This window comes from Hemicordylus capensis, chromosome 5, assembly GCF_027244095.1.
Source record: "Hemicordylus capensis ecotype Gifberg chromosome 5, rHemCap1.1.pri, whole genome shotgun sequence".
NCBI lineage: Eukaryota > Metazoa > Chordata > Lepidosauria > Squamata > Cordylidae > Hemicordylus > Hemicordylus capensis.
The window spans coordinates 112,017,303-112,043,728 of NC_069661.1; the positions used below are offsets into that span (position 1 = coordinate 112,017,303).

At 43.2% G+C, this 26,426-nt stretch overlaps 1 protein-coding gene across 1 annotated transcript in view; it reads right to left on the minus strand.

Moving 5' to 3' along the window:
* STIM2 (stromal interaction molecule 2) overlaps positions 1-26,108 on the minus strand; it is a 103,385-nt gene extending 77,277 nt beyond the window's left edge. Inside the window, exon 1 of the mRNA XM_053254892.1 lies at positions 25,589-26,108. Within this exon, the coding sequence (XP_053110867.1) occupies positions 25,589-25,898 (310 nt within the window). The 5' untranslated portion in view covers positions 25,899-26,108. The remainder of the gene's footprint in view (positions 1-25,588) is intronic.
* Positions 26,109-26,426: the final 318 nt, after the last annotated feature.

Consider the following 26,426-nt stretch of genomic DNA (forward strand, 5'->3'; position numbering starts at 1 on the left):
TTTTTCTAGGGGAAGTAATCAAATTCAACTTTTTTAAAAAAATGCACATCTGTCCTCATGTGCAGAAGGAAGTTCCCACAACAGAAGTTCCCTGTTTTTTCTCCCCAAAGCAGCTCCCTACATCCCCTGAAAAGACCCTCGCAGAAGCTGGGAGATCTTTGGGGATGGGATGGAAGAGGGGAGAATCAAACAAAACCAAGTGGAGGCACTTTGTATGAGCAGAACTCTTTCAGAAAGGCAGGCATACAGAAGAGTGGCACTTTACATCCAGGAAGCCAACTAAGAATAGCTGGTGGCCAAAGCTCAACAATGTAGCATAAAAGATGTATCAGGTAGCCTTACAACCGGGTTGTATGTATTCCACAGTAAAACCAGGGTGGATTTGATTTAAATCAAACTGATTTAAATCACGATTTAAATCACGATTTAAATCACTAGCAGGGTGGATAAAAATAAAAAAATCCGATTTAAATCAAAAAAATCCAATTTAAAATTTAAAAAATCCAATTTAAATTTTAAAAATCCATTTTTTTATTTAAATCAGATTTTTTTTATTTTTATCCACCCTGCTAGTGATTTAAATCGTGATTTAAATCGTGATTTAAATCAGTTTGATTTAAATCAAATCCACCCTGAGTAAAACAATAATAAAAACAACAATTGTCTCTAGACAATCTAAACATGCACCAAGAATCAAAGTCCTATAACATCTATATTATGCAAACTGTACCAATTCATAAGATTTCTCTTATTTTGCAAAGTTTATTCTGGTTTTGCCTGCTGCCAGAACAGCTCTATTTTGGGGTAGCACAGAAAGCACTCCTCTATGCAACTGGAACTGTGAGCCCACAGTCTCCATTTTGGATACCTCAGTTCATGGGATCATGAACTCTTCACCTGCCTATGTTTGACAAGGACTTGCAGCTGGCCACTTGGCATGAGCAAAGCATGGGGCAATGCGCCCCAAAGTCATAATAGCTAAGACTGCAAGGGGGCCACCACCAGGCTCCCTCTTTATTTCAAGAGAAGGCACCCAGCCAGCAAGTAGACCAAAATCAAAAGGTACACCTTAAGCGAAGAAAATACTCCCTTTTTGCAAAAGAGATAGTATTGCCAGCACTCTCAGAAAAGAGTGAGCATTTCCCAACCCACCATCAATAGCTTATTGAGGGCTGTCAATGACCCCAGCGGAAGCAGCCCATTAAAATCTAACACATAACTTTGCACCAGAAGTGACATTTCCATCTCAAGATAAGCTTAAAGCTATTCACATTTACACATACTCTTCCCCACGGTGCTCTTGCCTTTTGTTTGGCAATCCACACCCAAGACTGATCAGTTCCATACAACTATGAACTTCACTGTTCTACCCGAGTTTCTGCCCCTCCAGGGAGGGACCATGGATTATTAATTGCCTCCAGGCATGTTTTTGAGTATAAGTACTCTTGGCCAAGCCACATGGCCTGGGAGTCTGCATGGATTTGCACACTCAAGCATGCGAGTGATAGCCCTTTGCTCCTTTCCTTGCCCTTTCTTCTTCCTGCGAGAAGACCTGCCAGTGCACCAACCTGCAAGTGCATTGAATGCACCACTGGACTAAGGATGGGTAAAACTAACCTTTCGCCTCCTTGAGTCTCCTCGCCTCATTTCTCTTCTCGCTATTCCTGCCTCCAAGCACTTTCTACAGCAAGCTTTAACCTGCGATTTGGACCCTAAGCTAAATTCCTCTCGATGAGATTCTTACAAAGGCTATCAGTTAAAATTTTACTGCCTTGCCTAACTGAACTTTTGCCTTCCTGTACTACCTCTACCCTTAAATAAATCTGTTGTATTGCATTTCTGCCTCCTCCTCATTTCCAAAATGCAAAACTTGCTCAAATTGATACTGTAACAGGACTGCTCCCTCCAGCCAAGCTAATTCCCCATGCTCAGCCAAAGCATAGTTGGAGTGTCTAGACTGCACTCCGGAGCCATTCTGATAACATGCCTGTCATGGCAAAAAGCAAGGAGCTAACACAGGGAACTGAAGTGCAACCCCCAACCACTAGTACTGTTATTCAGGAGAGTTACTGGCTTCCAAGACTTCAGATAGCACTGGTCACAGTCACCCCACACTTTCAAGCACATGTTTGCAACCATTAGTACCAAGTTACTTTTCTAAATTAAAAAGAAACAATTGCGTGGAAGCAAAATTTTGTGCCCAGTATTTCTTTTCCTGCAGTCTCACAGAAGCACTTCCTACACCTAGGCCTGCTTATAGTAGTTTCAAAGCCCAAATTATTACATTCAAAGCACCAAGAACAAATATAGAGGCATCCAAGCTACATACTAAATAATCCATCAAAAGATAACTTTTCAGAATTAGTTCAGGTGCAGTTAAGGAAGGTTGACATTCCCATCAAATAAGACAATACAAAACGAGTTGCAAGACCCATGTAAAAAACCCAAATGCAATTGAATTTACCTCCAAATCTTTTTACAGTGCACTGTATACCACACACACACCCCTCAGCCTCAGAAAATGAAAGACACTCTGCTCAATTGAGAAAAGTGTTAACATGTTGCAAATAAACATTAGTCTTACCTTTCTTAGCTAGAAAGGTTAGACCAATCCGCAACTGAAGACAAAGCATTGTATTTTCAGCACCCATCCTTCTACAGATCATCATCAACTACTGAGTTTGCCTATTTCCCCCCTCTAGGTCAACATTATTTATGACTTCAGATTGCTAAAAGGGCCATAAAACAGATTAACTTGCGATAAACTGAGGTTTTCCTTAAGACCTTCCTTAAAACAGATGCAACATTTGCAAATCCTATAAAGGAAAGGAGTTCATCACTTAATTTGTTTTAATAAGAGTTCTCATGTTTGGGGATCTGGATGGGTTCTGACTAATCAAGTAAAAGTCAGGTGAGCTGCCTATCCAGCATTCAACAAAGTCAATGATGTAAAACAACTTCTCAACAATGATCCCTGCTGTACTTCTGCATAAAAATTAAAATAGTATTTTACCACAACCTATCAGATATTATAATCTACTACACTTATCTGAGAGAGAGAGTGAGAGAGATTAGAAAAGTCTGAATGGCTCACCTTGCTTTGTTTTGGTTTTGTTTTAACAAAGGAACTGTTTTGTTTGTTTAGTGATTAAAAGACAGACTCCACATTTTCAGTTATATCAAATGTATTTTTAAAAATAATGAACATGTTTTATAAGCGAATGTACTTCCTATAAAAGAATGAATTTTGTAGACTGTATTCATTCTTCTATAGAAAGTACATTAATTCATAAAACAATTAGCTTTAAAATGACACATTGATTATAGTTTTGCCTCTCTAACTACTATAAACAACAGATGGAAAGCCACATCAAAATGCAATGTTGTGTAGTTGTGACCACAGAAGGTTTTCTACAAATAGAGATTCTGAAATGCTCCATTTCTATTATATAGAGCAGGGGAGGGAAAGCTATTTACAGTCTATAGCTCCATTTACTCTCCTCTTCCTTCTTTGCGAAGTGCCATACCTTGTTTAAAAACTCAAAACATATCAATGCTTTTAAATATAAAAAGTCTGGGCTTTTCTGCTCATCGAGAAATCAGGTTTAACTGGTGCTTAGAGTACATCTATTCTGCATCTGTATTCCCTCCTTCCCTTAAGCACAACTATTGGATATTTCCCAGTTATTAGTTTATCACAAGCTTGTGAAGCATTAAAAGATTTTTATTCATACTTCTGTTTTTAAAAATGGATTTATGTTTTTCAAAAATGGAAATTGAAGACTGAATAGCTTCAAAATAAAAAAGGCTGGTTTCAAAGCAGGTCAATGAGGGGGAGAAATGCTCTTATTTTGACACAACAAAGAGAACTCTTTGCAAGTCCTCAGGACAGTCTGCCAAGAATAAGCCTGACTGGTATGTAGGATGCAAGTATGCTTCCCATCCCAAACAAGCATACCACTGTTGCCCTTCCAACCATTCCTTGTTTCTTTCAGAAAAGTGTAAAGAAACATCAAAACATCCCTCAAAATGCAGCCTTAGCAATCAACACTGGAAATAGACTATTCACAAGCCAATCGTACCAGTGCCAAATGCTTCCATATTCAAAGATAAATTTGACTAATTATGCTCCTTACCAAATAAGCCCATCAAATATCCTTCCCATTATCAAGCTAGGAACCAAATTCAACAATGCATAATACAGTGAAAACATATAGCTGGGCAAGGTATCCTGGATATCAACCATGTTAAAAGTGGACTAATAAGAAAAGAAAACCACTTTAAAATGTTTAGGGCAAGGATGTATTTATGTTTATTTTAGAAGATGTATATTCCTTTCCAGTCAGAGAAAGCTGAAGGCAGGGGAAGAAGCCAACATGATCCTCTAAGGTTGGGCTTGAAAAGATAGCCTCTCTTTTGAGGCAGACTTTTATGAGCCCCCATAGTCAGGGGTCATCCTTGGCGATGTTAACCTGCACCTCTACAAATGCATACTCTAATCCAGAAGCTAATGAAAGCTACTGAAGAAAACCAATGTGCTACCGAAGTAGTATGCTTGATTCAATGAACATTCTACCTCCACAGTTAGGTGAACAAATATCCAGTATTGGATATAAGATAACATTTCCACTAGGACAAAAACTTCACAGTGAGAGCTAACCCAGAAGCTTTGGCCCGATTCCAGTTTGTCTAATTGCATCCTGCCTACCTATAATTTTCCTTTACTATTTCAATGATAGAATGTATTTCTCTGCTTCCTGTTACGAGTTCTTTCAGTATGCACAAATAACAATGCAGCTCTATGGATAAATGAACGTGGCAAATAGCTTGTGTAAGATTGTTTGTATACCTTGGGCTAAAAATCTATCTTGAAATGAATACATTTCATATTACTGAAAACAACCAACCTCTAAATTGTACTTGGATTATCTCTCATGAAATTCCAGTTCAAGGAGCAGACTTGTGGCAAACATGAAGAGAGTGCCTCTAAGAGCACTCTTTCCCTTCCTGCTTTCTCCCACTTAAGAATTCCCAAAGCGGATAGCATCACCAAATACTAGAACAAGTTGTGCTAGTAAGAACTAATCAGCTAACTTTCCTTTCACTGTCTCTACAACAGGACTATATTTGGTTTAAATCTAGGTCCACAAGTTAGTGCACTTGCACCTCAAATGTTCACATGTGCACCATCTTGGATTGGGGTGGATGACATCATCACAAACCATTGGGTCATACCTATGTGTCCATACAGCTGTAGCAAATTTGGTTGAAATCAGTCCACAAGTTAGCCCACTTGCACCTCAAATGTCCGCCATCTTGGCTTGGGGTAGATGACATCATCACAAACTATGCCATTGAGGTGTCCCTATGTGTCCCTACAGCTGCAGCAAATTTGGTTCAAATCAGTTAAGCAGTTCACAAGTTAGCCCACTTGTGCCTCAAAGGTTTACATGTCTGCCATCTTGAATCTGTGTGGATATTATAACATACTACACCATTGAGGTGTCTCTGTGTGTCACTCACTGCAACTGTACCTAATTCAGTTGAAATTGGTTAGACAGTCCACAAATTAGCCGCTTGCGCCTCAGATGTTCATGCAGCCGCTGTCTTGAGTTGGAGTGGATGACATCATCACACACCATGCTATTAGGGCATGGTGTCCCTACAGCTGTAGCAAATTTGGTTCAAATCAGTTAGGCAGTTCACAAGTTAGCCCACTTGCGCCTCAAAAGTTTACATGTCCTCTTCGATCGGGGTGGGTGGCATCATCACAAACTACGCTATTGAGGTGTCCCTACAACTGTACCCAATTTGGTTCATATTGGTCTAGGCGTTGCAGAGTTGATAGCGGGGAGACACACACAGATGTATGTATGTACACACACACACACACACACACACACACACACACACAGAATGCTATGTAATCTCATAAGCCTACTGAAAGGTAGGCTAAAGATAACGTGAAAAAACTTCCACAAACATAAAAAGTTGCAAACTACAAAAAGAGTGGCCAGCCTAAGTTACAAAGTAGGGGGAAACCCCGAATGCTCTCCAATGATCCAGAGACTGAAAGAACAATTTGCAGTATGTTACATTGACTGGCTAAAGAGACAGTCCCATTCTTTGTATTTGTTCTGTATCATCTCAGGTTGTTTCTTTCTGTGGAGTAGGAGTTGCACGTTCTTTCTTCCGTGGATTGGATCATCTTCAAACATGATCCAATATGGATTACCCACAGGTAAGGACTCAGTGTCCCTTCTCTGTTATCTCAGACATCACTCCACTCTATTATTCTACAGGTGGACCTCACTATATGTAGTTCTGCTAATTGCAGTTTCATGTATTCGCAGTCTACAAAAAGGCACCCTACTTCACTATCCGCAGATACGAAAGGATTAAAACCCACATATCCACGGTTCCTACAAGTCCAGAAATGACCACAGAGGTCATTTCAAGCTGCCATTTTGTCCACAGGAGCCATTTTGTGGCTCATTTCATCAGAAAGATGGGGAAAGTGGGAACTCCGTTGTTTCCCTCCTCATTTTGAACTTTTGGGGGGTATCTGGAAAGCATTGCTGGATGCCAGGAGACCCGCAAAGCACAACAGGGCACTTTATTTGGCCCAAATTTATGTTATTTTTCAGGAATATTTTCACATCTGGGAACCTAACCCACAGATCAATGACTCATTTTCCACGGTTTCGTTACCCACAGTAATCTGCGGGAACAGAACCTTCATGAATAATGTGGTCCACTTGCACTATTATCAGTATACTGCTTTACCGAAGTAGAATGATCCCAGAATTTAGGAAGGGATACCTTATTGACATTTTTAAGAAAGGATCTCTTCACAAATATACCTCCTCAGAAGGAACATATAAATAGTCTAGATAGCCTGAAGTACTCTGTGCCCAAAGGGAGATTCTCCTATGCAGAAAATATTGATCCTATAATGTCCCATGAAAGGATGTTCTGCTCATTTAGGGATTCCTAGAGGCTTGGACTCATTTTCTTGGTCTCCAGAGATCTGCGCTGCCGGGAGCAGTGCAGATAGTGTGGGTATGCAAGCAGCACATCCCACACATTGACCGGAATTATCTGAGGGAGAAATGTAAGCTTGATCTTGCCTTCGACCCGCACACTCCCTGCCTGCAGAAAATGGTTGTGTGCACAACCTTATTGTCTTTTAGGGGTGATTTTTCCCTTTCAGTCAAACCAGTACAATGGCAAGAAAGCTCTCTTGCTGTCTCTTTCTCTGGGGCTATGACAGGTAGCCCCAGAGACTTTTCTGTAGTCAATGAAGCACATATTGACTTCTTTTTGGTATTCTTTGGCTTTCTCAATTTTCCAGCGTGCATCACCCATGATGTATCTTGTTCCTCGGCCTTTTCTGAAACCAGCTTTGACATCCGGCATCTCCCTTTCCATGTAGGGCTCTAATCTGCGTTGGATGATCCTGAGCATTATTTTGCTAGCATGTACAATTAAGGATATTGTGCAATGGTTTGCGCAATCAGTTAAGTTTCCTTTCTTTGCTATGGGTATGTAGACTGACTTCTTCCAGTCTGTTGGACACTGTGTTGTTCTCCAGATTTGCTGGCATAGTTTGGTTAGAGCCTTGACTGATTCTTCTTCTGTTGCCTGCCATATTTCTGTAGCTATTCTATCAATTCCTGTAGCCTTCCAAATTGGTAATGACCTGAGTGCTGATCTAACCTGACCTTCCCGTACTAGTGGGTCTTGCAAGTAGGGAATATCTTCTAGAGTATCTTAGATATTGACATCCCTGCTAGGGATGTGAATGGAACCGGCATGAGACAGTTTGACGGGAGGGTGTGTGTATGCAGCTTTAAGAGTGGGGGAGAATGCACTCTCCCCTGCCGGCACTCAGTTTCTGAAACATCCATCGGGGCTGCAGTGTACCTCCTGCCACCCCCTTCGCTACATTTTCCGGAAGTAGCGGGCACACTTGCACACGGATGCGTGAATCCTCCCCTGCTCTTAAAGCTGCACCCCCCACCCCACCGTCAAACCACTGTTCAAACCAGTTTGGAGGCACATAAAGGGCCTCCAAACCAGTTCCATGCACATCCCTATTCCCAGCTGTATAGATTTTCAGTATACTCCTTCCATCTCTGTTTGATCTTCTCTGAATCAATTATTATCTGTCCTTTGGCATCCCTTAACATACTAATTTGAGGTTGGAACCTCCTTCTGAGCTCAGAGATCTTTTGGAAAACCTTCCTTTTTTCTGTGGCTATTTCCATTCTCAAGGTCTTTACAGATTTTGTTGTAGTACTGTTCCTTGTCTCTTCTAACAGCTTTCTGAAATTCCCTATTAAGTTCCTTCCTGAGGTCTTTGTCTTTCTTGACTTTGGCTTCTCTCCTCTTCTTGGCAATTTCCACTGCCTGTTCTGACTTCCATTTTGCTTTCTTCTGTTTCTTGGTCTTTGGCAGTCTCTTTTTACATTCATCCTTCACAACTTATTTGATTTCATTCCACAGTTCCTCTGGTTCCCTATCAATGAGGTTCAGAACTTCAAAGCAGTTCCTGATGTTCTCCTTGAAAATGGTGGGTACATTCTCAAGATCATATCATAATCAACTCCTCACTTTAAAATATCAGCTGGAAAGAAGCTTGCCTCTTCAGCAGCATCTCCAGGATTCCCACCTGTACGCACAGTAATGCTGCATGCATTCCTAGAGCTTTGGGGGATTGCGGCCAAAGAGGGCAAATGCAGCCGCTGTTTTAACTAAAAAGCCTTTCAATGTATCCTGCTGCATTGTGGTCGTAAGGATCTGCAAGCAACAAGTAAACTAGAATTGAGGTCCTCAATACTACAAACTCCAAGAACTAATCTTAAGTTCATATGACACTGAAAAACTGTTAGCATAATTTTTTCTTCAGTTCAAACTTGTTTGTTCAAATTAAGCTATGCACATGAAATCAAGATTTTGATCAGAGAAAGGTCACATAGTTCCAGTTCCATGCCAACAAGTAGGATCATCTTCACTCAGCCCCAAAATTCAATGTATGGCCAGCAAACACAGCATATACATACACAGCATACAGACACAAGCAGAGACCACCTGCAGAATAGAAAGGCATTTCACAGAGCAAACATTGAGACTTTTTTTTTTATACAAGCCAAGCCACAAGCTACAGGGAAAGGTTAAAAAAAAATCCATATTACTAGGTCTGTGTACATGATGTGAACTCTTAAAAAAAGCACACAAGGTTCTACTGAGCACCGAACTTTGCTTGTTGAAAAGCATCTCAGCTTCTATTTTTAAAATCAAGTTTCTAGTCCTTTATGATATAAAGATATGTGTAAAATTCTTGTTCTCTCCAAGGCCATATCAAAAGAAAGGAAAATACTGATTTCTCTTCCTCCATAACAATTCTATCTGCCATAAAACTCCTACGAAAATGCTGAACAAGAATAAGGAATTTGTTTGTTACAACATAAACTACAATGGGACACTCTTAGTTGTTGATTTTAGCACACCAAAATCTCAGTTATGCCATGAATGAGATTAGGTATTTCAAAATTATTCACATCTTTTTGCAAATCTAACAAAGCATGAATGGGTGCTGTCTCCATCACCAAAAGTGGTGGGGGAGGGTTAACTTGGTAGTTTATTAATGTTTAATTAATAAACGTGTGTACCCATAAATTCACACAGGAGACAATTTCTATCCATTAGAGACATGAAGGCTTAAACCCAAAACAAATTTTACTAGAATTAAGCTCCACTGAAATCAAGCCAATATAATTTATTTTCAAGCTTCAATGAGCCCCTGGTGGCGCAGTGGTAAAACTGCCGCCCTGTAACCAGAAGGTTGCAAGTTCGATCCTGACCAAGGGCTCAAGGTTGACTCAGCCTTCCATCCTTCCGAGGTCGGTAAAATGAGTACCCAGAATGTTGGGGGGCAATATGCTAAATCATTGTAAACCGCTTAGAGAGCTTCCAGCTATAGAGCGGTATATAAATGTAAGTGCTATTGCTATTGCTAAAAAAGGTTTAGAAAAGGGGTGTTGACATAACAGCTGCTTAAAAATGCTGATCCCACTTCAAGTTCCCTCAGATTGTGCAGAAAGAAGAAAATACTATACTGTATAGCTATTATCTGTGAACCTCATCAGGTACACTAAGAAGAAATTATTTACCTAAGCATGTCAAGGGTCTCTACTGAAGGTTGTTTTTTTAAAAAAAGAAGCTTACATTGCACAACTACAGGTTACTCACCTGTAACACTGGTTGTTCTAGTGGTCATCTGTGCTTCTACACATATGGGCTATGCACCTGCTCAGAGACCTCACTGGAATCTAACAAGCTCAATTCTCCTGCTTTGGGCAGGAACCCCGCCCACAGCCACTATATGGGCTGCACCACTCCTCAGTCACAGAGTCCAGCTTCAGTGAACCCCGCGGGAAGGATGGGAGGGCATGTACAAGTACAGATGACCACTAGAAGAACCATTGTTACAGGTGAGTAACCTGTAGTTCTTCGACATGGTCTCTGTCTTCTGCACATATGGGCGCATAACAAGCTAACACCCAAGGAGGAGGGAAGAACAGAAGCAATATATAATATGCCAGAACATTTTATTTCAGAAACAAGTACATCAACTGAAAATAGATTGCAGGACTCTCCTGCCAAATACAGCATCATTTCTTGCCCTGGTATCAATAGCTTAATGATGGATAAATGAATGGGGAGAAACCCAAGTAGCTGCCTGACAAATAGTGTCCAACATCACTGCACGATCAAAGGCCACAGAGGCCACCATGGACCTAACAGAGTGAGCCTTAATGGGAGCAGGCAACTGCTTATGAGCCAACTGATAACAAAGCTCAATTGTGGAAACTATCCACCTGGTCATGGATTGGGCCGAGACTTGGAGACCTTTATGTGGCCCATCATACAAACCCTTAGTGCAGCTGTGAGGCCGAACGGCAGGGCCTTGAATTGATAGGAGATCCCCCGCCCCCGATCTAAAAACTGAGGAAGCGTCGATGCTGCGGGTGGATTGAAACGTGGAAGTACGCATCTTTTAAGTCCAAGGATACCATAAACATGCCCTTGTCCAGGATGGGCATAATGGTTGGTACTGATAACATTGAGAACCATTTGTATACTAAATGTCTGTTTAGAGCCCTGAGATCTAGTATAGGGTGCTGGCCACCATCAGGCTTTGGCACCAGAAAGTACTTGGAGTAGAAACCGGGGCTGTCGGGGTTGATGACTCGCTCGATCACGTCCTTTTCCAGGAGGGCAGCAACCTCCTGCTCCAACTCCGGGGTGCAAGGAGTCACCACAACCCCGGACACAGGCCGTGTTCCACAAAACTCCAGGGCGTACCACAGACGTATGATCGTGAGGACCCTTGGTCCTTAGTCACTTTGTCCCAGCTCACCGAGCATGTAGCCAGGTGAGTCCTGTAGCGCCTCAAGTCATTGTTTCTTCTGGGGGACACCTGGGTGCTGCTTCTGAAAGGCCAGCTTACTGACTTGTGTGTCGGTTGGAACTTGGAGCCACAAACGGACCATTCTGAAGGTGACTGTTGCTGGGAAGTGGCCTTCCTTGACTGGTACGGAAACCATTTGGCCGTCCTCTGTGGTTTACAAGTAGGCGAAGCGTACAACATGGAGCGCACTGTGTTCCTCAACTTCTGTACCTTCTGGAGTGTATCATCCGTTTGCTCAGAAAACAGGCTAGAACCCTCGAAGGGCAGATCCTCAATCCTAGATCAGGCTTCATAGTGCAGTCCCGATGACCGCAACCATGGGCGTCTTCTGAGTGCCACCAAAGTGGCAATCACCTTAGCCGCACATTCCACCGAATGGCGGGCTGAATAGAATTCTTGTTTGGCCACCTGAATGGCCTCTTGGGCAAAGGACTTGGCCGGATCTCTCTTATCTTGTGGGAGGAGGTACAGAAAGGGGCTTACCTTCTCCCACAAAAATTGATTATACTGGGTGTTATAAGCCTGGTAATTTGCCACTCAGATGTAGTGCTGATGCAGAATACAACCACCTCCTGAAAGAGTCCAACTTTCTGCCCTCTTTATCGTTCAGTGCCGACTGGCTGTGGCCTCTGGTTTGTTGCAGGGACGCCTCTACAACTACTGAATTTGGGGTTGGGTGATTTTTCAAAAAAGATGTATCCTCATTCAGTTGCACCCAATATAAATTTTCCAGACGTCTGTTGGGCTGAGAAAGCGTCATTGGCTTCTTCTAATGACCTTTAATAACTTTCAGCAATGCCGAGTTTAGGGCTACTACCCGGAGAAATTAGGAAAATAAGAAGAAAACCAAATACAGGTGAAACTCGGAAAATTAGAATATCGTGCAAAAGACCATTAATTTCAGTAATGCAAATTAAAAGGTGAAACTGATATATGAGACGGACGCATTACATGCAGAGCGAGATAAGTCAAGCCTTAATTTGTTATAATTGTGATGATCATGGCGTACAGCTCATGAAAACCCCAAATCCACAATCTCAGAAAATTAGAATATTACATGGAACCAAGAAGACAAGGATTGAAGAATAGAACAGTATCGGACCTCTGAAAAGTATAAGCATGCATATGTATTCAGTACTTGGTTTGGGCCCCTTTTGCAGCAATTACTGCCTCAATGTGGCGTGGCATGGATGCTATCAGCCTGTGGCACTGATGAGGTATTATGGAAGACCAGGATGCTTCATTAGCGGCCTTCAGCAATTCTGCATTGTTTGGTCTCATGTCTCTCATCCTTCTCTTGGCAATGCCCCATAGATTCTCTATGGGGTCAGGTCAGGCGAGTTTGCTGGCCAATCAAGCACAGTACACTGTATACTTTTCAGAGGTCCGATATTGTTCTATTCTTCAATCCTTGTCTTCTTGGTTCCATGTAATATTCTAATTTTCTGAGATTGTGGATTTGGGGTTTTCATGAGCTGTACGCCATGATCATCACAATTATAACAAATTAAGGCTTGACTTATCTCGCTTTGCATGTAATGCGTCTGTCTCATATATCAGTTTCACCTTTTAATTTGCATTACTGAAATTAATGGGCTTTTGCACGATATTCTAATTTTCCGAGTTTCACCTGTAAGCAGGGAGAAAAACAACAACAAAGGGATATCTCGATCTTACTCGTTGACAAGCTGCAGACTCCACGATCTTCACTGAAGTGCAGACAAAAAAAGACTGAGGGGATGAGGAGTGGTGCAGCCACATAAAGCTGACGTGGGTGGGGTTCCCGCCCAAAGCAGGAGAATTGTGCTTATTAGATTCTGACGAGGTCTCTGTGCAGGCGCATAGCCCATAAGTGTAGAAGACAGAGACCACGTCGAAGAACTAAGGAACTTCATTTTGTAGAAATAACATACTATGGACATCTTCACAACCATGTTTCTGGACCTGGAAATTAGCCAGGATCAGCAGGTACACCCAAAGCACAATCAGTATCGCTGTCAGGTTGCTGTGTTGCGCTAGCCATATTATCCCGGTTAGCAGCTCCAGGGGAAGATCGCAGCAGCCACTGGCCTCCAGGGACCTGGATCATATTCCATTGCACATGCTGCCCTCACTCTGGAAAGCCTTCAGCGCTATTCCCATTGGTCCCAAGGCCAGATTTGGTGGCTGAAGCAGCTCTAGAGAGCTTTGGAATGGTCAAACCCATGGAGCTGGTGAAACGTTCCAAGCAAGCAGCAGGCTCTGTAACCCCTCACCTGCCACAGGGAAATCTGTGCTTCATCCCAGCTGGGAGGGAGAAGCAAGCTGGGGAGAAAGGGGTTGTCCAGGATTAGATTGACAGGCAGGCTGAGCAAACAGCTAGTCCCATCTGAACCCTGGAATTGGATAAGTGCACAGACTCTTGAGACATCCTGGACAACACTATCCCACATAGTATCTATCACTGTACTAGGAGTGTGGTCTATACCCATGATGGGCAGGGGTGCATCCCAGGAGGGGGAGGGCAGGGAGGGTCCATTTCCTCCACCCAGCCACTGTGAGTTAGGCAGCTGTCGAGAACACAGCAACCCTGTCAGGGACCCATTGCTCTCTGGCTGGCTTAGCAGGGAGGAGAATGTCCAGCCATCAATTTTCTCCTCCCCATCAACTTGGCAGCTCCTCCCTGCATCAACACCAATCAACTGGCCTTCCAACTTATTTGTGCTGTCCTGGTGCCTTACACAGGGAGTTCAGTTTTTGGTGGAGACTTCAGTCTCCAACATCCACTAGCAAAAAACAACAACAAAGGGGTAACTCCTTCCAACCAAGGGCACCCTTGAGGAAGGGGCATCCAGGGGGCATCTATGCAACCCTTCCTGTCCCCATCTCTCTGTGTTCACATGTTGCACATGTGCACACACTCTGTGCCCTCCCACAAGTGGGCAAGCAGCATCCTACAGCATTGGTCCCACAGGGAGTGGTCCTGGCCGCTGTCACATGAGCAGCCAGGTCTCCCTGTTGGAACCTGTCAGTGGAGCATGGGGCTGTTGTCCCTGTTTTGCTTGCCATGGCATGATGTTTTTTAGCTTGAAGTGGCAGGAGTGTGGGTGTTGTGGCAGGTGTGGGCAGGGCATGTCAGGTATGGATGACATGGGTTGACAGGCAGAGTACAGCCAAAGGTGTTCTTGGTGTGTGGCCATGAAGTACACTGGCAGGCGTGGTCCACTGTGGGCACAGACATTTTTGGTGGCTGCACAGGTGACGAAATGTGTCATGCAAGTAGCCAGGATAGGTGAGAGTTCTCACAATCAGCAGATCCTGGTTAGAGCATCCCGGTAGATGCTTAACCAAGATCTGATCCTAGATCAAATATCCTGGCTAGCTTTACAGAAGCTAGCCAAGATTGCTGCCATGTGCACGTTCACATGATCACACCAATGTTAGTCATCAGATTTAACCAGGGTTAACATAGTCATGAGAACCCACCCTGTGCAAATTGAAACATTTAGATCAAGGGTGGGGAGCCTCCAGCTGTTTTTGAACTACAACTCCCACCATCCCCAGTGGCTGGGGATGATGGAAGTTGTAGTTCAACAACAGCTGGAGGGCCAAGGTTCCCCCCCCCCCCCCCGATTTAGATGAAGAGATCTAGTCTTGGAGTTAGATATTCAGCCACTAGTTCAGGACAAGTAAGAATTACTTCTAAATAACTTGTTTCCCAGCCCTGTCACTCAGGTTACTCTGTGAAACACAGGTACATGCAAACTGGTAAATATTTTTTACCAGTACATGCAAACTGGTAAATATCAATTGCAAGCCTGCAGTGATTAGAATTCCTAATGCAGCTCAATCATCCTTATTTCCCAGGGACAACAGTTGACTCCAGGAGGAGAAAGCTTTTTTAAAAAAAACCCAAACCCAAAAAACCCTTCCACTGCACAGAGAAAAATAAAAATGGGGGGGCCCTAAACCCCCCCCCCCATATACCTGCTTGTCCAACAATAATCAAAGGCCTTTCACATGTCCAACAAGGTAAATGCTGTCATGCTTCCACTGTGGGTTGACTCTCTTCTGTAGCATCTGAAAGATATTTACATGTCTGGAGTCATGAGGTAAACAAGTTCCAGGATGCTTTCTTTGCCAATCAAAGCTCCCAGGGACATGAAATATGGCTAACCCAAAGCAAGAAATATGGCTAACCCACAGCAAATACCTCTGAAATATCCCTCAGACAGGGTACATTACTTTTCTTCTGTAATGGTAACCTCTCTGCTTGATCAATAATACCAAAATTTGGGAAACTCTTGGCGAATTTTACCAATATAAATGTTGAAGCTGCATTTCTATTTTACGTACATTGCCTCCTTTCCATTACACTTCTGAAGTTCCAGTTACTATGGAAATAAATTCAGTAACATTCTCAATTGAATACGGTAGATCTTACACAATCATCTGAATCGTCTATTCGCAATATGTGGTAATTTGATTACTTAGGTTTTGCATGTGTGCTACATGTTAATGAATACCATTTACTGCAAATATAGAATTACTGCAATATTAGATGTATAACTGTTATGTAATGAAATTGCTTTGTGGGTGTCACACAGCTTGGTTTCCATAGAAACCAACACTTCAGAATGATAACTACATCTAAAGAGAATGAAAGACAAGCCATTATATAACTGCTGGAATCCTGTCACCAGTGGAGTTACACCCCCAGCTTTCAGTCCAATAGAAGTTGTTATTGAGAGATCCCAATCAACGGATTTCTATGACCCAGATCAGGAAGAATTTTATTATCAGGAGAGCAGCATACATAAATTTACCGCTTCTCATTCAGTTGCACTCTAGTTTTCTTCTTATTCATTAAAATAATTAAGTGTTTCTTAATTTTGATGTATTATATTTTAGTTCTACTGTGTTGAATATCTGGTATCATCACTTGTCTTAATTTCTGGAGCAGTTTCCATGCTGGACCAAGAGGAGCAATATACCCAGTAGTCTCATGTCACAATGCCAACAGGACTCCAGAATTATTTGGAGCAAATATTAACTCGCCTTACTGCTTTGCTTATGATCTGGTTGAATAATGGAGCAGATGTACCTTGTCATTGATACTCTATCTAGCAAGGTACATTTAGGGGTCCCCAACCATTTTTAACCAGTGTACCCCAGTGTGTGTGTGCACATGTGTGTGTGTGCACAACTACTACTGCACACACAAATTTATAGTTATGAGACAGGCTGCTCCAGTCACAGCTTACATCCAGACCAAAACCAACCAATTGTTGTTCTCCAGTAGAACACCATTAGCATAGTGTTAACTAGGTGAGAACTGTTAAAGGTTGCACCAACCTTTCTAAAACCCCAGCAGAAGATAAGCATATACACACACACTGCACCGTATTATTTGCAAGACTTGACATACAGAGGAATTTGATGCAGAATGCAATTTACGGAGGAGCTGCTGTCAGCACAATGTACCAGATGCCTTCTAGGCACAAATTCAGACGACCTTTGACTTATAAAAGGCTTGAGTCTTCTCTCCACAACAGAGCAGGAGTTCCCCTCTAACTGTATCATTTACGCATACAGCAAGGGCATGCCATAAGGCATTCTTATGGTCCACGGCCATAAGAATGCCTCATGCTCCACGACTCTAAAAGTAAGCCTTCAAGCCTTCAAACTCAAACATCTCCCAAACATACCGCACAGCATCTGGTCAGTCATGACAAAGCACTATTGAAATAAATGAGACAAGTTAGTTATGACTAACTTAAGTTCCATTAATCAGGGTGCGACAATCCCCAAGCACCAGTTTGCTATAGTCCCTGGAAATTTAAGTGTGGCATCTGAGCCTGGTGGACAGGACCAGGTGCAGGCGTGAGCAAGCAAAGCGGGGGCAGTTTGCTCCCTCCTCCTCCTGGTTGCACCCATCTGGCTCAGGCAGGTGATGGACCCACATGACACGGACAAAAAGGAGCAACCTGCCTGTTTTGCTTGCTCACTCCTCTTCCAGGTGATGTCAGTCCATCATATGCCTCAGCCAGAGCAGTGAGCAAATAAGGCAGGAGCAAACAATGCAGGAAGTCTACCCTCCCATGGAATGGAAACTGTTGCTGAGGATGAGCAGCAAATCTGTTTCCCTACCATGGAGCAGAGGGCATTTGTAACGATCAGGCAATAACAGCCTTTCTTTTCCTGTAAAGAGTGAACCGGAAGTGTACCCTGTCCTGACTGACAGGCTAGAGATCAGCCACTCAGCACACACAGTGGGTGGGACATTTAGGGCCTTGCAGCAGGAAGAGAGGGGGTTCTTTGTTTTCAGTTGGAGGCTGGTAGTGCTTTCAACAGGATGGGCAGCCATGGAGTTGGCTACTGAAAAGGACTGCAGATCCTTGAGAGACAGGATTGCAGGATACTTGAAGCTCATCATGTGAGGGGTGAGTCTCCAAGGAAAAGAGGATTTCGTCTAGGGAACAGTTTGGAAGTTAATACACGTCAGAAACTTATTTTCCTTTTTGTGCTGTGCAAATCCTTACAACGGTTTTATTGTGTTTTATCTGTAATGTAACAAGCTAAGCAATGCTGAACCTGTGCCCAATTATCCATCCAGGGCACTGCAAAGGTCTCTGTAACCTTTAAATATGTTTTTAAAGGTTCCTATAATCCTGTTCCTTGCAACTGGGATGCTTTTTGAAGTCTTCTTGAAACTACTGAATGTTTCCTTTACCTGTAACTAAAAGCTGAGAAAGCCTCAGACGGAAGCAGTCTGAAGTATTTTGAATAAAGCTTTTCTCTTTTTGTTCTTTGTATTTTACCTGCCTCTGTGTGGATTTTTAACTCAGGAAAAGGGGTTTTACTCTGGTGAAATCACGTCTCAATTTTAATTGCTCAGCAACCCTACCAGGTTTTCTCATCACATGTAGGCTTGCACGTGGAGGTTTTTGTATACTGTTCCAATATTAAAGAGAAGGAGAGTTCCCTGGAATTTCACCCACACTGGGGGGTGCAATTAAATTCTGTTAAAAAGTGGATGTGGTGGCAACAATTGAGCTACTAGAGGAACGGTTTAAGTTTAAAGGAACAGCCTTTGTGGATGAAAGCAAGAGAGAAGATGATTCAGCATTTTTCTTCTCCTCACATGGGCTTGCTTTGAGACAAAGGCTGGGTTAAATCCACTACAACACTGCTGGAGGCAAGGGGTAATTCCCATTACCCCAACAGAGTGGAGGGCAGTCTGCAGTGTTCCCTCTAAGGCGTGCAGATGAGCACGCACACACATGTTTCTTGATATCAATGCAGTTAATTTTAGATCCCGCTCAGAATGAATCAAGCAGGTCCCACTCTGAAGATATGTGCACACACAATGCCTTGATAGTGTCACCCAGAAAAAAACTCATTCCACACACAGAAGAAAAAAATTAGAGAGAACATTGGTAGTCTGGCTCCTAAATTTTGAAGCTGGCTCGTAGAGTCAAAGAAAATGTGTCAAGGTCTGCATTAATTCCCATGAGACTTAGTTACGGCTAATGCTGCCCATCTTAAGTACACCTCTTTAATTGGACTGGCTTTTTAGAGGCTCAATAGACTGGGGCAGGAGGGAGAGGAAGAGAAAGAGGTTGAGATTTTAACTTAACAGCAGTAGCTTCTTCTGCAGGCGTTGAAAGAATATTCTCTTCCTTTGGACTCATTCATTCTAAATTGAGAAATCGTTTGGGACCCGATAAAGCAGGAAAGCTTGTTTTTCTTTTCCAGATTATGAACAAAGAAGAAGATGAAGATGACGAGTGAGCTACAGAGGACAGTATTTAAGTTTTTCATGTGTAGGCTGGGCTGACAGTCTAAGTTTCTTAAAATATATATATTTTGTTTAGCCAAATTAGTTAACAAACATGGATGTTTGTTTAAGCAAATAACATATGCTGTAATGTTATTGTTTCAGTTGAATAAATATATTTAAATTGTTATTATTAAGGTAATGATTATTTTTCTCCTTCCTAAGTACAACAGAAAAGTTGTCCAAATATGAATGATTAACCTATTAAACTGGGGATAAAAAAACTAATATGAAAAGTTGTTATTCTAAAAATCTTCATCTACTTGCATATTAAAGTTATACCAGCAAGAATTAGTCTTTATGTAGAAAACTATGATTTAAATCAAGCCTTACTGACTAGTGATTTAAATCGTGATTTAAATCGTGAATTAAATCAGTTTGATTTAAATCAAATCCACCCTGTTGGGATCACATGGATTTTTACTTGTATCGTCATTATTTAGCCTAGGCTTATCTTATGTAGTCTATTTTGGTGGTTTGCTTATAACTTGATTTACACTGAAGCATGCCATGAACTTTCAGAATACAAATGACAGTTGTTGACAATATTCACTGACAAGATGCTTTGCATGCAATAACATCCTCTTCCATAATAATGCAGAGAAGAATTTGATTCTGATTTCCATTCCCCACCTCAAAGCTGAAAGACCCTTTACGTGGATATCTAAAGCAAAGTACTACAGATGTTTCCATATCCATTTTTAGGCACTTTAGACTGGGGTTCCATGACAATTTATCACCATCTGTTTTGAACTCAGATTTATACTGTATACTGTCATCTGGCAAATATGGTTACACTGATAAAACATGAAAGACAATCATGCACTTTTACTTCAGAACTACAATGCATATTGCTATAAAGTTAAGATTGCACAGCAGATATTACTCTGCATGAAAATGAAGAAAAACAAAAATACAGTAGAAGATAGTGATAAACAAAGATGCACTCATATTCAACTAGAAATGTGTCAGGAGGAATACATACAAGAATCCTTTGAATGCTTAGATGTTAATATGGTCTAAGCCAAAATATTTTTCTGTAAGTAATTTCAAGGACTACAAAAGGACTACACTTTACACTAAGACTGCTTTGAAAGGAAGAAAACAGAGTTAAGAGATCTGGTTTTCATGTAGAAGAGAGAAAAGAAGTGGGGGTGGGAAGGAAAACAGTGCACTGGAAACTATATCTCGGATTTATATATTTTTAAACAACCAAATCTGCAAATTAACTAAGAGTTCAGCATTAAAGAAACACTTTTAAAAACAGTTTCATTCTGGAAAGACCATAGAAATGCAACCCAAAAAGCCTCTTCAAGGTGCTGTTTTAACAAAATTTTGAACTTATTATTTTACCATTGATAATATTAATATAGTCACCTTAAGTGGTGCAGCAGGGAAATGCTTGACTAACAAGCAGAAGGTTGCCGGTTCAAATCCCCACTGGTACTATATCATACCGCAGTGATCTAGGAAGATGCTGAAAGGCATAATCTCATACTGCATAGGAGAAGGCAATGGTAAACCCCTCCTGTATTCTACCAAAGAAAACCACAGGGCTCTGTGGGCACCAAGAGTCAAAATCGACTTGACGACACACTTTACTTCAATATTAGTATACGAACACTCAACAAAAGGTTCTCAAAGACAGGTCTCAAAAATTTTTCTTTGGCTCTAAAAGCCCGTCCAAAAACTCAGGAGCCAGACTGCCCCCTGTTCCATAGAGAGGTAAACTTACCACTCGCCCCAAGCACTCCATGGGTGGGGGTGGGGCTGACTTCCCACTTTGCTTGCTCACTCCTCCTCCTGGCATCAGTCCACTGGGCCACCACAACCAGGAGGAAGAGGAAGCAACACTCCCTTACCTTGCTTATTTACTTCTCCTGCTAGTCACATCCATTCATCACCTGGCTCAAGGACCACACTTAAATTTCTAGGCGCCATGGCAGGCTGCCACTGGGAATTGCTGAGCGCTGGTTAAAGCTAGGGATGTTCACAAACCTTTTTGGAGGCCCTTTTATGGGCCTCCGAACAGGTTCGAACAGCCGGCCGTTTGGCTGGTTCGAAGGCAAGGGGGACACTTTTAAGGGTGGGGGAGGATACACTTACAGCCCACCACGTTTCCCCTGCCAACACAGTCTTAAAAACTGGTCTCGCAGGGCAGCAGCATCCCATTCCCTCCTCAGTCCGGAAGTGAGCAGAAGTACCCTGGGCATGTGTGCGTGCACGTCAGGCGCGGGCATGACATGCACACGCCGATGCACGGAGGGTACTTCTGGACCGAGGATGGAACGGGGTAGCAGGGAGGTACACTGGGGGGGGGGTTAAGTGTACCCTTCCCCCAGCCTTAAAGGTGCCCCCCGCCTTCCAACTGGCCCCCACCAGTTCCATGCACATCCCTAGTTAAAGCAGCACAAAAAGTAGAGACTGGAGAATGAGTTGAGGATGAGAAATGCTTAATTTTTTAAATTATGAGTTCAGATTTATAGAGCCCTCCACAGCAGAAATTTAAAGTTTACTATCTTTAGTTAAATAACAGGGGCCGCTCTCACACAAACTGAGAGAATTATTCAAAACCCAAACCATTCAATTCTGTTATCTGAACATCCACAACACCATCTCATCATGCACAAACCACAGCCATATACGGGATCAAAATATCACTTGTCCCTGATGCTGTGCTTCTTACAACATCACTGTGACTGAGGGGAGTAATTTAAACAATTCCATATGAGTAGTCCAGAAGCACAAAGCACCTTTCCAGCAGTTTCTGGGTCCAATTTGAGTGATGCTGAAACAGCTTCTCTCAATCAAAGTAACAGTATTGAAAAGCGCAAAGTTGCAGGGCCAAGCAATTTCTGGGCCCCAAGTATCTATGGGATTTGCAGGGCTTGAGCATTAGATGACTGTGCATTTCCCTACAGTGCTAGAACCTATCTCCCAACTTAACATCCATCTCTTCCTGAGAGATGGAATACTGCAATACCCTTTCTCCCCATAAAATTAGTATTCTGGCACACATAAGGTTATAATGGGGGTGGGGGGGGAGCCCAAAACACCAGATAGTGTATTTTAAATATTAACGTTTGTTATACTTTTTAAAAACCCTACTGTAGTCCACATTAGATCCTCATGCAAGGATCATTACTGGAGTTTTCAGACATGAATACTTGTTGCTATCATAGAGAAACAGTATGTAAGCGGCTAGAGGAGCAATTCCATGCAATATCCATCATGGTCACGTAATGTAGTAATGGTTATTGCTTCAAGAACTGTAAACAGAAGAACATGCATTAACTAACATCATTCCCCAGCCTGCTCTTAATTTAGAAGTATGAAAACAATTTACAGTATCAAACAGAAAGCGACCTCTTACCAGGCCTCCTAAAGAGGGGCAACCTCTTAACAGGCCTCCTAAAGAATACAGTGAAAATGTCAGATCGCTCCTGGTTACTTGTATTGCTGCAAGATAGAAAATACCCAAAACATATTGCACACAAGCCTAGTATTGTGGATCCTGTGTTGGACTTAGACAAGGGTTATTGAGTTCAAATCTCAATTCAGTCATAAAGCTCACTGGGTGGTCTCGGCAACTGAGCATGGGGTTGGACTAGACAGAAGATCACCAAGGTCCCTTCCAACTTTAACATTCTATTATTCTAAGTCACCAGCTCTCAGCTAGCCTACCTCACAAGATTGTTGAAATCATAATTTTCATAATGCCCAGCCAATCGCACCCAAGCGGGATACGTACTCATTAGCTGTGTGTTACTCTCCATGCTATCCGTGCTTCTAACTCAGCAAAATCCTTGCTTTGCGTCATTGCTGCTGTACCCAAATCCCAAAGGGAGTCGGGCATGGCAGTGATGACGCAGAGCTTTATTGGCACAGAGCTTCCCATGCCTTCGCTAGTAGCACAGCTGAAGTAAAGAGAAAAATGGAGGCAGCAAGCCCATTCCCATTTGGGTGAGCAGCTGGTTGCACGACATGTAAGCCACTGCCTCCACACACCACTCTTGAGCTCTTTAGCTGAAGCAAATGTAAGAAATATAACAAATAAAATTCCCCTACAGTTTTAGTTGTCTAACTTTTCTTACATTATTACTCTAACAACGTTTTGTCCCACTACACAAACAATAGTTCCATATATCATTTTCCTTACAAGGATGTAACAGCACAATTCTGAATGTCTACTGAGAAATGTCACATTGAATTCAATGGGATTTCGCCCAGGTAAGTCCCTGTATAGGATTGCAGCCTTAGACTCTTAACTTTCCCACAGAAGCAAGTTTGCCTCTCCACCCCAGCTGCCCTGCATGCATGCCATCACTCACAGTACCTAGAGACAATTCCAAATACAGCTTCTGTCTCTTTTCAAAATGTAAGATATGTACACAAGAAAGCCTATCTATTGTCCAAAAGGTTGGTTTTTTTCCTTCCAGTAAGTCACTCTCTGCCAAGGATTTAACTAAAAATCCACAGAACAGAACAACATGCTTTGAACGGTGTCAAAGCACCAGGGCTAAATCTTCTTTTCCATCATGTTCACAAACCTTCGACCAAGACAATTCACATTCCATCTCCTCATTTGCAACACTAGGACAGTGAGTCTCTTTCCTTGGAATGAATTCAACAGTCTCCCAATGAGCCTTCCTGTTGATAATATATTATCAAATCTTCATAAGACTGTTTACTTTGTTCTGACTTCCTTCAGTCTGCTTAAGATTCTACTAATGTGCTAAACAGTGTGGTGTGACTGTGCTCTCTGTGCACAAGACCCAGACAAAAGATAAATGGTTATCACAGCTGGTATATTCCTGAAGACAGCTCCCAATCTAGCAGGCCTCCACAATCACACAAAACCATGAAAGATGTAAAGGGACTATAAAGATTCAACAATTAACCCCGAAACAGAATTTTTGAAAGTAATTCCTCTCAAGCGCTTTTATAGGAACTTCCTGTGGAGTAAAGATGAGTTGGAAGCCTGGGATTGCCAGGGAAGCTTCATACACCAGTCTCAATTCCGCATTGCTGCTGCTCCTTTTGACTAGTAATTCAAACACATACACAACTCCGATTGCCTGCAGACCTATCTGGTTCTTCTGCAGGGAGAACTGGTGGCAGAAACAGGAGCAATGACAGAAGCAACACAAGCATATTAATAGCACTCCCTCTCCTCAAAAACTTAAAAAGAAAAAGAAAAATGAATGTTGAGGATATAGAAAAAACAGTGCCAGTAGGGGAACAAGCACGTGAAGAGCTTGCAAAAAGGTCTTCTGGTTTTAAGATAAATCCTGGTCTCTTTGTTCACAATCTTGCAGATTAGAAACCTCTTGCCTCCACCTGTATTATCATTAATTATTATTACTATTATTATTAACCTGGATTATATATACTGAAAGGGTACAACTGTACTATCCTTTTAGGATATATAACAAGGGTTTTCAGAAGGTTAAGGGACCACTGGTCTTCAGTATGGTCATCTTGGAGTCAAATAGCATCACTACCAGTTCCATTTCCCTCCCCACCACATGCACGCCAATTTTTCAATACAACAAATACTACTACTATACTAAGAAGCTTCTATTGCCTTTTTTGTTACCATTTAATAAGCATCTCACCAGTTGGTGGAGCAAAATATCCTCAAGGTTACTTGGAGACCACCTAAACAATAAAGCTTTCCCTCTTCATCCCTATGAACAAAGGCCACGTTCTAAAGACACATATACATGTGTATATGACTAAAAGCTCCCTTCCTTCCGCACACCCTCAGACATAAACATGCCTCTCATTAAGGCCGTTTCACACATTACAGAGAGGCACACCCAAGTTTGCGGCAGACAGGATACACTCAACAGGGAGCTGCAACCAATCATGGCTCACTGGCAAGCGTGCCTGTCTGGTACACGTGTCTGCAAAACACATTTGTCGCATGCCCACTTTGCATTTCCTCCATTCCACACATTACGTGGCAACAGCCCGGGATTTTGCGCTGCAGCCAATCGGGAGCTCTGCCGGCGGCACCTGGAAGATTTTCCCAGGCATGTGTGGGGCTCATCTATCCGTCCCATGCTCCGGCCTACGCTTTAGAGAGAGTCGAAAGCGAGCGCCCTGGGTGAGAAGCCACTGAGGAACCGGAGATACCCTCCACTGACTGGCCGCCCGCCCTCCGCCTCCACAAACGTCAGAAACTCTCTTTCCTCTCCTGCCCGCCCCGGGGATGCTGCCGCTGCTTCCTTGTCCTTATTCATTCCCCGCCGGCCGGCCGGCCAGCCGCCCCCAAGCCAGCGCTTTACCTGTCCCTAGAGGCGGGTTCTCGGCCGTCGAGTGAGCCGAAGCAGCGCCTCCTCCGCCAGTGGCGCCGCCGCTGCTTTCCCTTCTACCGTCGCTGGCCGCGTCTCCCGCCTCCGGCTCGCACCGCCCGGCAGACGAAGAGAAGGAAGGCGAAACCGAGACGGCGGCATCCGCCTCCGGCAGCGGCAAGAGCAGTAGAAGCAGCAAGAAGAGGCCCCCCGGCCACGGGCTCCTTCGCCGCCGCCTCCTCTTGCCGCCGCCTTCACCACTGCTGGCAGCGGCAGGGGATGCGCTGAGGCAACTTCGGCTCATCTGGGCAACGGGCGCCGGCAGCCACAAGCTCCGCAATGGGCTCCGTCGGCGGCTGAGGTAGCGGCAGCGGCGGCGTTGTCACCCCTCTGCCTCCGCCAGCCCGCTCCTGATGCTCCTGCCCCGCCCCCAGCTGTCCCAAGCGCTGGTGACGAAAAAGGCGACGCGGATGCGGCGGCTGCTCTCGCCGGCACTACGCCGGGTGTAGGGCAGTGCGCACGCGCAGCTCCGAGCCACGTCAAAGCCATACCCAGTCCCTTCCACGCCAGCCCACTCATTTCTCTGCCGCTTGTCACACTCAGGCATACTTCGTCTACCTTGCGGGCATGCGCAGTAGCGGTAGCCGAAGCTACTTTCGCCCTTATCTCTTGCCTTCAGTTGTTTGAAGGGTCTGCCGTCTGGCCATGGTACGATTGTCTATTGCGAGGGAGAAGAGACTCTGAAGGGCTGAACAAAGGGGTGATTGTAGCAGGGCAAAACTCCGAGAGAGAGAGAAAGTGTCTATTTGCGAGACAATCGGAGAAAGCAGAG